The 12,728-nt window shown below is 41.5% G+C and overlaps 1 protein-coding gene across 1 annotated transcript in view; it reads right to left on the bottom strand.

The window, feature by feature from the left end:
* OSBPL8 (oxysterol binding protein like 8) overlaps positions 1–12,476 on the bottom strand; it is a 370,739-nt gene extending 358,263 nt beyond the window's left edge. Inside the window, exon 1 of the mRNA XM_029597145.1 lies at positions 12,317–12,476. Within this exon, the coding sequence (XP_029453005.1) occupies positions 12,317–12,379 (63 nt within the window). The 5' untranslated portion in view covers positions 12,380–12,476. The remainder of the gene's footprint in view (positions 1–12,316) is intronic.
* Positions 12,477–12,728: the final 252 nt, after the last annotated feature.

Raw genomic sequence — 12,728 nt, 5'->3', positions numbered from 1 at the left:
ACTGACTTCTCTCTCAGCTAGTAGAGATTTTGCTCTACTGAACATGTCCATGAATTCCCACTCAGGCATTGCCTCATGACCCCAACTCAGTCGATTTAAGAGCTAAATCTAGCTAGAGGGTCAACCTCTGAAGAGGTGGGCAGGTTATGCATGGCTAATTCATCCTGTTATTTACGGAAAACACCATTTACGGTAAGCAAACTTGCTTTTTCCATCAATAAGCAACACTAGCCATGTCATGTAAGAGTTCCAAGCTAAGGGTTGCAGCGGAGCATCTACTGAAAACGCAACCCAGACCCACTGTGGAGAGTGGACTGCTGAATGAACAGGCTATGCAAAAGTGCTTGTGCCAATTTACTGTCATTCCCTAATAAACTGTCCAGAAAGTAATAAAACAAAGGTGTGTCCTGATGACCAAGTTGCAGCTTTGCAAATGTCAAAGGTGTAGCTTGTAGATGAGCCATGGCTATCACTTAACAGCCTTGTTAGATTCTATAACAGTGATGGCTAACCTGTGACACACCGAGACATTTTGCTGACACGCGCAGCGTTTTGTGGACTATCGGGAATTTTTTTTTTTATCGGCTGCGCAGAGCCTTTTTTTTTAATCGGCTGCGCCGGCCCTTTAAAACTAGTTTTTTTTTTATCCCCCCCAATGCCCGCGGGCGCAGCGACAGGCAGATCGGCAAGGCCAAGAAAAAGATCGCGTTTAAACGCGCTGATGCTCCTCCTCCTTCCTGCCTGTGCATCCCCGGAAGTAAACGTTGCCGGAGCCACGTGGGCAGGAAGGAGGGGAAGCATCAGCGCGTGCAGAAGTGGAGCAGCACTTGCGTTTACGGGCCGCCGCAAATCTCAAGTCGCAACGGCCCGAGAAGAGGAGGCCCGGTACCAGGGCCACCGCAGAGCCCATCCTGCGGCGACCCGCGAAGAGGAGGCCCAGAGGTGAGAGAGAGGCTGAGGGTCTGAAGAGGGTGTTTGTGTGTGCGTGTATGAGATGAGTTGAGAGATTGTGTGTGAGAGTGAGGACCTGAATGTTTGCAGAGTCAGCATATGAGAGCCTCTGTGTGTGTGAGAGAGACAGCATGTGACAGTGAGAGCCTGTGCTTGAGCAAGACAGCATGTGGGAGTGAGAGACTGAGTGTATGAATGATTGTATGAGACACAGCATGTGACAGTGAGAGAGAGTGTGTGTGTGTGTGTGTGTGTGTGTGTGTGTGTGTGTGTGTGTGTGTGTGAGAGAGAGAGAGAGAGAGAGAAATGCATGTGAGAATGAGAACCTATGTGTTTGAGGGAAGAAGATGGAGAGAAAAGAAACAGAAAAAAAGACAATATAAAAGGAATTGGCAAAAAAAATAAGAAAGGGAAGGTGGGAAAAAATAAGAAAGGGAAGGAGGAAAAAAAGCCTGTGACCAACCAATTAGAAAACGAAGATCAGACAGCAAAGGTAAAAAAACAAAATAAATTACTTTTTAGTGATTGGCACATGTAATCTTTGGGAATGTGCAAGAATAGCACTTTCTCTATGCGGATCTCACAATGTACGAGATCAACATGGAGAAAGTGGAAGCCCACAGGGCCTGCACAGAGGAGGCAGCAGAATGGCCTTCAGTGTCAGTAGCAGCAATCGGCACCTCCCCAATAGCCATGCGGCAGCAGTGACAGTGGCAGCAGAGGAATGAGAGAGGTTCTGAGGTTGCTGGCAAAAGAGAGGGGGGTCTGCCTTTAGTGTGTGCATGTGAATGAATGGGACTCTGCATGGGGGTGTATGTGTGTGAATGAATGGGACTCTGCAAGCATGAGTGTGTATGAGAAAATCCAGGGGAGTAAGAGTTTGTGTGTGGGGGGGTGGAGGGGGAGAGAGTGTTTTAATTGAAGATTTAGCCAATGAAATTCAGCAACAAAAAAGTCACTAAGCAGGTACGGTAAAGAATTATTTGTTTTTGCTTTATTAATAAATACAGAACATATATTAAAATTATAACTTTTTGTTATTAATATTAGAGCTACAAATATCACAAAGTTATGGATTTTTCTAGAAGTGACACACCACCCGAGTTATGCTCATTTTTTTTTTATGAATTTTGACACACTGAGCGCAAAAGGTTGGCCATCACTGTTCTATAATCTGGATGCTTGCTAGGAGTATAGCAATGTGCAATACAGCCTGCTAGCCAATTGCACAATGTTTGCTTGGCTACTGCTATTCCCAGTTGGTTAGGATTGCTGCAAAACTTAACAAGGTGGCAGATTTCATTTATAATAAACCAATGCCCTCTTACAGTCCAAGGTGTGGAGGACCTTTTCACTCTAATATGCACATGGCCTCGGGAAAAATGTAGGGAGTATGATGGCTTGATTAATATGTAAAGCTGATACTACTTTCATTAGGCATTTAGGGTGCATGTGAAGCAGCACCCTGTTGTGGAAGAACTGCATGTAGAATGAGTAATGTTTCTGCTACCAAGAATACTTTCCATGTTAGAAACATGAGAAGCTGACTCCAATGGTTTGAACTGCAGTTTCATGAGTTGTGCTAAGACCACATTTATGTTACGACTATGGCTGCTATGCAGCCGCCTCACCACCAGAGGCCCCCACGAGCATGCTCTCCTGGCTGGCCCAGTCCGCCCTCCTTGTCTACTCTATACGCCAGACTTCCTTTATAACCCTGCCTAGCAGATTCCTCGGTGCTTTGGCATCTAGCTCGTTTGGGCTCCCTGCTCTAGCCTCCCTTCTGCTCTGCTCTGTAGCTTTTGGGCTCCTGCCTTGCTCTGTAGCCTTCGGGCTCCTGCCTTGCTCTGCTGCCCCCGGGCATTTGTATTTTATGTTCAGTGTTAGTATTGTTTGGGTTAGTCTGTCTAGTCTTTGTCAGTCTTGTTTCCCCGGGTTCCATTAGTCCTGACACTAATACCTGCAGCAGTCAGTATCACCCTTACCTGCACGCTATCCTGTGTCCATCCTTACCAGCACCCAGTTCTGGTATTCTGATCACCTTTACCTGCATTCACTTTCACACATACCTCCATGCTGTTCCTGTGTACCAAGCTCACCCTTACCTCCATGCACCTTGTATTAGATTCCTCCAGCCTGATTCAGACACTCTCCAGCCAGCTCCCACCACCACAGGAATCCTCTGTATAACCCTCAGTTTCACTAGTTCCAGACTATATCCACACATTCCTGCCTGCACCAGCCAGTATCAGAGACTCTATTACAACTCCTGTTTCTCTCCTCCCTGAGTCACTCCTTCAGATGGTGTTCACTACACCTAACCAGTGCCCAATCGTAACAGTTTAGATCCCATGAACAAGTGGTTTCGCAAGTGGAAGCTTAGTCTGCAATAAACCTTTCATGAATTTTGACAATAAAGAATGAGTGGAGATAGGTTTACTATCTAGGTGAGCATGGTAAGTAGCTACAGAGCTGAGATATACTCCCACTGATGAAGTGCTGAGTTCCGAAGCATACAGTAAGAACAAGTACTGTACTTAAGCAAGTCCTTTGGTTTGCATGAGAACAGATACATGGAATTTTGCTGACACCATGTAGAAAATCTTTTCTATTAAAACTATAGGCTCACCTGGTTGATGGTTTTCTTGCAGATGTCCTCAACTTCCTTTGGTAAGGGCAATCCAGTAATTATTGAGCACTCAAATTCCAAGCCATTAGATTGAAGGACGATAGATTTGGATGAAATAGATGTCGTCCTCCTTGGGTTAATAAGGATAGATCAGAGAACTGCTGGATAGCTGCACCAAATATGCAAACCAAACCTGACTGGGTCATGCTGAAGCTATGAGAATCAAATGGGTCCTATCTTGGAGCACTTTTTACACAGTCCTGGATATTGGTGAGATCAGTGGAAAGGCACACATGAGATCTACATTCCAGCTGAGCAGAAAAACATCCTGAGTTGTACTGAGTTTACTAGGAAGAATGGAGCAGAAATGTTCTACTTGTCTGTTTTGTTCCGATGCAGTTTTTATCACTGGAAAACGTCCTCAGACTATATTGGTTTGGATTGCTGTAGAGGCCATTTGTGTAGTCTAAAGACTCTGCTAAGGTGATCTGCTAACGTGTTGGAGATCCAAGGCTTTGCTTGGTTGCTCATTCCAATATTTTTACTGCTTCCAGGCAGAGTCCATGATCCTGTACCTCCTTGTTTATGTAGAACATGGCAACTTGGTTGCTGGTTTGAATAAGAATGCTTTTTCCCTTGCATAGTTGACTAAAGGTTATTAGAGAACCTAATCGCCTTCACTTTCAAGAGAATGATTTGAAAATATTTCTCTTGGAATGACCATATCCTTTGAGTCTGAAAAGGGCCTGTGTGAACTCCCCAAAGTCTTGTGGAGACACCTGACACCAAAATTTCTTGGTGAGAGGGAAGCCATAATATCCCCCCTCTAGAATGTTGAGAGGATCTAATCACCAGCACAGATTTGGTTTCATTTTTATTAAAATCAGTACTTTTGGAGTCAAAAGGCTGACTGAGCTGATGAATGAAGACTCCACTGAAGATGTCCTATATGAAACTGGATTGCTGCTGCCATAACCACCACCAGAATAACCACCATGTCTCTGGCTTTCAACAGATGTGTGCAGCAGTCTGTGTACTAGTGACTTGAGAGTAGTCGCTGGGTCTTAAAGGAAAAACTTTGTCCTGCATGTTTCAGTAAATTCGATTCTCTGAGTGGAAATTATAATTGATTTCTTGAAATTTATTAGGAAGACCAGGGATTGCAAAAGTTGTATCAATGTTTGCAACAAGATTAGTTAAGTTTCCTGGGAATTTGCTGTCATCAGTCGTACAAGTAAGGGAAAGCTTAAATGCCCTGTTGAAAATGCACCGCTACTATAGCTAGGCACTTTGAGAAGATCCTTGGTGCTGGTGACAAGCCGAAGGGGAGCACTCTGTACTGGTAGTGGGAAGAGTCCACTATAAAACGTAGATAATGCCAGTGAAAGGGATGTATGAGAATATGAACATATACATCCTTTAAGTCCAGAAAGCACATCTACTCCCCCTTTCTGGATGAAGAGATGGATCATATATAGGCAATTCATTTTGAATTTCTCCCAGAGTATGTGCTTGTTCAAGCTTCTTAAATCCAGGATGATTTCCTCAGACCCTCAGATTTCTTGGGGATGAGAAGTAGTGAGAGTAGAACCCTTGGCCATACAGAGGGCAGGAATTACTACTAATCGCCTGGCGTTAGAAAAACGACTGCACCTCCAAGTGGAGCTGTGTCGAGTGAGACGGATCCGGATTGAAATCTGAATGATGAGAGTGCATGGGAAGTCGGAAGAAATGCAAGTGGTATCCAAACTCCATGATTTTGAGAACCCAGCGTCTTTTCTGATCTTGTGCCACCCCCTCCAGATAACACTGCATTCTCCATTCTAACAGAGTGGCTGATTGCTGGATTTGGAATGTGGTCAAAAACTTGGTCCAGGTTTGGGCTGGACTTGTGTGGCTTTTTAGCTGTGTTCACAATGTCTGAGATTAGATGGAAGTTGCTGGTGTTATGGAAGCTACGGAGAGGGATTGGACAGCTACGTTCTGTTCTTTAATTGTGTCACTATATCCCTGAGTTTTCTCCGAAAAGGTTATCACCAAGACAGGGAACAATTGTCAACTTTTCATGGACATCATCTTAATGGCTACTGACTCTGAACCAGGCCATGCTGTGTACTCCAATGGAGGCAGACGAGGATCATGCTGTAGTGTTAAATACCTCGTAGATGGACCATATAAGATGGTGCATACATTCTTCAGCATCAGAAGTTGTTGAGGGAATGCAAAGTCGCTATTTTGAGCCAAAAGGAAAGTTTTAATTTTAGTATACAACCAAGTATTTGACCATGTAGAATAATAGGTGGTTAGAAATTCTTGCATTTAGTATGGTGCTTTGAAACATCTTTTTGCCAAAATTATCTAAGAGCCAGGGATCCCTTCTTGGCAGAGTATTTGAGTATATTCTAGTTTTCTTCTCTACTTCTTTAAAGTTAATTCTACCAGAACAGATTGATGAGGTAGTTGCATGTTCCCAAACACTGGAGATTTTTGTACCCTGTATTTAAGGTCAAGTTTCATTGATACTAGAGTACTGGTCACAGAGTTTCCCACATTGTCATCTGTAATTCTTGCAGGATTTGATCGAATGGAAGAGCTGCTGGCTCCAATGGTGTTTCCAGGATTTGAAGGAGATCCATAACATTTGTGAGAGGATCCTCTACACACATTTATTGAAAGGGCTTTCCCCAATGTCCAAATATTTGAGTAGGAAAGCTCTTCCAGGGTAAGACTAGTGTTCTGAAAGTTCTGGAGAGTAACTATGTTGAAGAACCCTTGTCGGAAACCAAAGGTGAGGGAATTCTAATCTAGGACTCCAGTGAACAGGACAACTGAGGAGGGGGACCTTGGTTGCCTCAGTGGAGCCAGGTGGTTCTCCTCTGAGTGGCTAGAGACTATTTTAAGTGAAGCTACAGGCTTTAACTTCCTTGCAGGGATTCTAAAGGAAAGTGGGATAATTCTACATGGAAGAACAGTTAAAATCCTGGATCGGAGAGGTTGGATGGTACTCTCTTTCTTTGGCCACCACAGAGGTAAAGAAATCCTTCTCTAGATCCGCTATTTGACAACCATAAGAAGTTGCCATACTAGGTCAGACCGAGGATCCATCAAACCCAGCATCCTGTTTCCAAAAGTGAGCAATCCAGGATACAAATATCTGGCAAGTACCCAAATATTAAATAGATCCCATGCTACTTATGCTAGGGCTATTCCCTAATCAACTTGACTAATAGCAGTTTATGGACTTCTCCAGGAACTTGTTTAAACCTTTTTTAAACCCAGTTAAGCTAATTGCCTTAACCATATTCTCTGGCAACAAATTCCAGAGCTTAATTGTACCTTGAGTGAAAAAGAAATTTCTCCAATTTGTTTTAAATGTGCTATTTACTAACTTCATGGAGTGCCTCCAAGTCCTTGTATTATCTGAAAGAGTAAACAACGGATTCACATTTACCCATTCTAGTCCTCTCATGATTTTGTAAACTTCTGACATAACCCCCCCCCCCTCAGCCATCTCTTCTCCAAGTTGAACAGCCCTAATCTCATTAGACTTTCCTCATAGTGGAGCCATTCCATCCTCTTTATCATTTTGGTTGCCTTTCTCTGAACCCTTTCTAGTGCATCTATATCTTTCTTGAGATGCGGCGACCATGCTCTCTGATCCAGCATGGGTGGTGGAACATTTTCCGAACTCTGTAAAATCTGAGTCGGAGGTTGGTTAGAAATTAGAGACACTAGAGAGCAATTGAGATCTATTGTATTTAGTCATAGCCCTTGGTACAGGGCAAGAATGTTCTGGTGATTGGTAGAGACAGAAGTATTATATCTTATCAAAAATAATCATCTACTAGCCCAGTCCAGCTGAATAGGTGGTAGTGGCTAAGCTGTAGATTATTTTTGATGGCTAACATGCCTGCCTAGTGGCAAAAAGCTATTTTATGATACTAGTTCATATAATTTATTTTATTTACAGCTATTTCTTACTGGGTGGCTTACAATTTCACATACACAAATCAGAACATAATTTAACAAAACAACCCACAACCCTACATTTTCCCAAAGGCCTCCTGGAACAGATAAGCCTTCACCTGCTTCTGAAAGGTCTTATAACCCTGTAACTGACTGATTTCCAAAGGAAGCCCATTCCACAAAGAAGGGACAACCCAGAAGAAAGCTCTATTCCTGATCTCCTGCAATCTAACTTTGGTGACTCCTTTGACTGCTAATAAGGAAGCCCCCTCAGAATGCAATGATCATATCAGAGAATACCAAGACACTTGTGCCTTTAAATAATCCTGCCCCTCCGAATGATTTGCCCGGTGAGACAGGGATAAAATATTGATTATAATTCTTTGACAGGGAGCCAATGCAGGGACCTCAGTACCAAAGTAGTGTGGTCCCTCAAAGGAGTCCCCATCAGCCACTGAGCTGCAGCATTCAATACCAATTGAGTGCCCTTACCTGATACTTAGGCAAACCTATATATAGGGCATTGCAATAAACAAAGGCCAAAAAAAACACAAATGCTTGGATCACCACGCTAAAATCTTAAGAGATACAGATTTTTGGGTGGTCTTTTTTTTTTTTTTTTAATGCTATTCCCTTTTGTATATTGACAACTGTGAAGTTAACAGACATGAGCAAGAAATAAAGAATGTTTTAAGTGCCTGGTTCTTTGTGGTGTTTCTGGAGATCTGACAATGGTCCAGAGCAGGTAAGGAACAGTGGCTTTCACAACCAATAATGATGTACTTAAGTGAATTTCCTTGGCAGTGCCTGCTTGTTCAATCAAACTGAACAATCCTCTGAAAGTCACTTGCTATAAACAATTCAAACCACTAATTGCTGGATAAATTCCACCAACTACTTTATGTACATCTTGTTGGACACGATTAAAGGATATGTTAAAGTGATGGGCCTTTAAAAGCAGCAAAGCTACTTATGATCTGCATTAGATGCCCCTAACCAAAAGTCATGGAATTTAACAAAAGGATAATCATCAGCTGTATGAATTATCTATGTAATCATATTGTTACTGTATCCAGTTAGGACTGATCTTACATCACAACAGACACACAAAATAAGTGAAAGGGAATTGCTGAAAATTCATACATCACCACTGACAAGACACTCCATCACCACCACAGCGTTACCTCTAATCAGCCACTATGTAATGAACTCCAATCACCACCTTACATATCTTTAATTCACACCTTACAGCTTCCTCTTATCTCAGTTATTCTAGCCCATCTTTTAAATATAAAGCTACTTTCCCAGCCTGCAACCTGTCACACTCACCCGCAGCTATTCATGCTGCTGAAACGCCATCCTGCTGTGCCCCAGGACCTCCTATGCATGTGCGATGCAGTGCAGCACAGCACTTCTTAAAGGCCCTGTGGCAGTGAAACCCTTCAGTGGTGCTCACTGATGTCATCAAGCCTATTTAAACTCCAGAACTACAACAGGCAGATGCCTCAGCAACAGATCCTCCTGCTCCTGCAATGCAAGTTGCTATTCGCTGTCTTGTGCTTGCCCTGCCTCATTCTTCATGTTTTGCCTTTGTGTGCTTTGTCCTGCCCTTCCTTGTTATGTCTTCCCTGCCTTGGTCCTTTGTCTTTGCCTTGTCTGACTTGTGGTTTTGATCCTGCCTCGGACCCTGGCTATAGCTTTGGACTGGGACCTGCCCTGAACTCAGCTTGGACCTTAACACTGCCAAACTTATACATGTCCACACCTCGGCCTGGACCTCGACCCCACTTGCTCGCTGCCTGCCGTGACCTCGGCCTGCTACTTGACTCCATAAGGCTGCTCCTTACAGGACTCTAACCTAAGCCCTGCTGGCCCCTGGAACCCAAGGGCTCATCCTGCAGAGAACGAGGCTTGTATAGGTAAAGCCCCAGAACTAGTCTTTGTAAGAATAAATTCAGCTGCAGTCGGTGTGGGCCTAGTGGGATCGCTTGCTAGGCTGGGTCAACCATGCCACAGCTCAAGGGCTCACATCCATGACAAATCACTAAGAATCTTTCTTCTTTGGCAGGTCCCTAGTCAATCAGAATCCTCCAATTTTACAAGAGGCACAATAGCATTTAGTTGCATTTGTGTGATACAGATATATCATTTTGTTTCATTAATTATTGCAGTCTATCTCCAGAAGTGGATTAAAATCTTTCTTAAAGTAGTCATGCTCTCACAAGTTTGCATACATACTTTTAGCATTAAAAAGTAAGTGCAAAATTTAGTGCTGGATTTGATGGTTCAGTGGATTGCAGTTAGTTATAAAACCCATCAATTCTGGTTCATTGCTTACATGTTTTGATGATCATGGAAATGTGAACTGAAGTTACTGTTTTGTTTCAGTTATGAACAGGGTCGTGGTAGAAGAGAAACATAAATCACATTATATTCAAGAACAGTATCAAATACAAACCATAGCAACCACCAAGAGTTTGAGTCCAACAGCTTACGAACTTAAAATGCTGTCACACACTGTTGGTTAGTTCATCAGAAAAAAAAAAAAATCAGTACCATTCAAGATGATTGGCCAATTCACCTTTTCCAGTAAAGAAACACAAAATCTGCATGTTAGGCATATTCATGTGCCTATCAGAGATTTTACAGTTCTTTCAAGTCTCTCATAAAGGCACAAGATACTTTTGTGCACACTGGCAATGTAAATTTTAACTCAAATTAATTTAGAAAAGCTGCGGTAGATGTAGTGTATTTGGATTTTCAGAAGGCGTTTGACAAAGTCCCTCATGAGAGGCTCCTAAGAAAACTAAAAAGTCATAGGATAGGAGGAGATGTCCTTTCATGGATTACAAACTGGTAAAAGACAGGAAACAGAGAGTAGGATTAAATGGTCAATTTTCTCAGTGGAAAAGGGTAAACAGTGGAGTGCCTCAAAGATCTGTGCTTGGACCAGTGCTTTTCAATATATATATATATATATATATATATATATATATATATATATATATATATATATATATATATATATATATAAATGATCTGGAAAGGAATACAACGAGTGAGGTTATCAAATTTGCGGATGATACAAAATTATTCAGAGTAGTTAAATCGCAAGCGGATTGTGATACATTACAGGAAGACCTTGCAAGACTGGAAGATTGGGCATCCAAATGGCAGATGAAATTTAATGTGGACAAGTGCAAGGTGTTGCATATAGGGAAAAATAACCCTTGCTGTAGTTACACGATGTTAGGTTCCATATTAGGAGCTACCACCCAGGAAAAAGATCTAGGTATCATAGTGGATAATACTTTAAAAATCATCGGCTCAGTGTGCTGCAGCAGTCAAAAAAGCAAACAGAATGTTAGGAATTATTAGGAAGGGAATGGTTAATAAAACGGAAAATGTCATAATGACTCCATATTGCTCCATGGTGAGACCGTACCTTGAATTCTGTGTACAATTCTGGTCGCCGCATCTCAAAAAAGATATAGTTGCAATGGAGAAGGTACAGAGAAGGGCAACCAAAATGATAAAGGGGATGGAACAGCTCCCCTATGAGGAAAGGCTGAAGAGGTTAGGGCTGTTCAGCTTGGAGAAGAGACTGCTGAGGGGGGATATGATAGAGGTCTTCAAGATCATGAGAGGTCTTGAACGAGTAGATGTGAATCGGTTATTTACACTTTCAGATAATAGAAGGACTAGGGGGCATTCCATGAAGTTAGCAAGTAGCATATTTAAGACTAATTGGAGAAAATTCTTTTTCACTCAACACACAATAAAGCTCTGGAATTTTTTGCCAGAGGATGTGATTAGTGCAGTTAGTGTAGCTGGGTTCAAAAAAGGTTTGGATAAGTTCTTGGAGGCGAAGTCCATTAACTGCTATTAATCAAGTTTACTTAGGGAATAGTCACTGCTATTAACTGCATCAGTAGCATGGGATCTTCTTAGTGTTTGGGTAACTGCCAGGTTCGGCCACTGTTGGAAACAGGATGCTGGGCTTGATGGACCCTTGGTCTGACCCAGCATGGTAATTTCTTATGTTCTTAACTATTTGTGCAACTAGTGTAACAACCAATATACATATAATCAACTTTGTCTTTGAACAGCCAGTAAACAATGAATACAGAATATAAATCTGATTTTCAATTACTTTACCTTTATGGTGTTCAAGATAATTGAAGTGTTTGAAGCCTGTTTAATGATTTTGCACATTCTTTATCATGCTAAAAACAGAAGTTTATTCTATTAAGACCGCAAACCCGTCAGACAGTAGTATTTTAACACCCTAATTCTGAGCAAGCTACCTGCAAGTACTTCGGTTTCAAAAGTAAACCAGTTAAGTCCTAAAACTACAAATGTTCATACAAGTCCTGAATAAATCACTTGCCAAATGTTTAATGGTCTACTTTTTAATATAAAAAAGCATGAAGGATTTATATGGTTTATCTATTTGCATTTTTAATGTCAGTTTTTTTCGTTAAAAATATAAACTTACCAGCTGTGAAATTCCCTCATTTAACACTCAGATGCTAAAATATATTAGCAATAAGACAAGAAAGCACAGGATCAGCACGAAGAATCCTCAACTGTAGGTATATAAGGATAAAGTTGGAGAAACAGTAGGATCTGTGGCAAAGTAACAAGAAGGGGAAAGGGGGAAAATATATAGGTTCTGCAATCAGCTGTCAACACATTCTGTGTTTATGCTACGTTTGAATAAAGCAGCACCTACATCAAAAAGTCAAAGTGGTTTTAAAAATTAAATACCTTCCGAGAAGATTCTTTCCAAATTCGAGGCATGCTCTTTACTGGGACAAATGTTTTATGCATCAACTCACAGAGAATCCTTACTTATGAGGAAGTGTGGATAAAACCCTGAGATGGAACAATGCAGAACCTGCTCAATCAGGAATGAGCAGACAACAGCAGCTTGTGGTCTTTACTGCTGTCCTATTTTGTTACGATTAAAAAAAAAAAAAAAAAAAAAAAAAAAAAGAATACTCTATGAACTATCCAAAAGACATGAAGGTTGGAAATACCTTTTAGTGACAATCTGCAAGACAAATCTCTCTAATATCTAATATGTTAAATGCTCAGTTGATGTTTAATTAAAAAGTTAAAGTTTAATAAACAGATCATGAAAAAGAAATCCAGAAACTATGTTGGTAACACAAAAAAC

The sequence above is a fragment of the Rhinatrema bivittatum genome, chromosome 4 (genome assembly GCF_901001135.1).
Source record: "Rhinatrema bivittatum chromosome 4, aRhiBiv1.1, whole genome shotgun sequence".
Classification (NCBI taxonomy): Eukaryota; Metazoa; Chordata; class Amphibia; order Gymnophiona; family Rhinatrematidae; genus Rhinatrema; species Rhinatrema bivittatum.
Note: the sequence above shows the minus strand (reverse complement) of the source record. Positions and strands in the feature narration are given on the sequence as shown.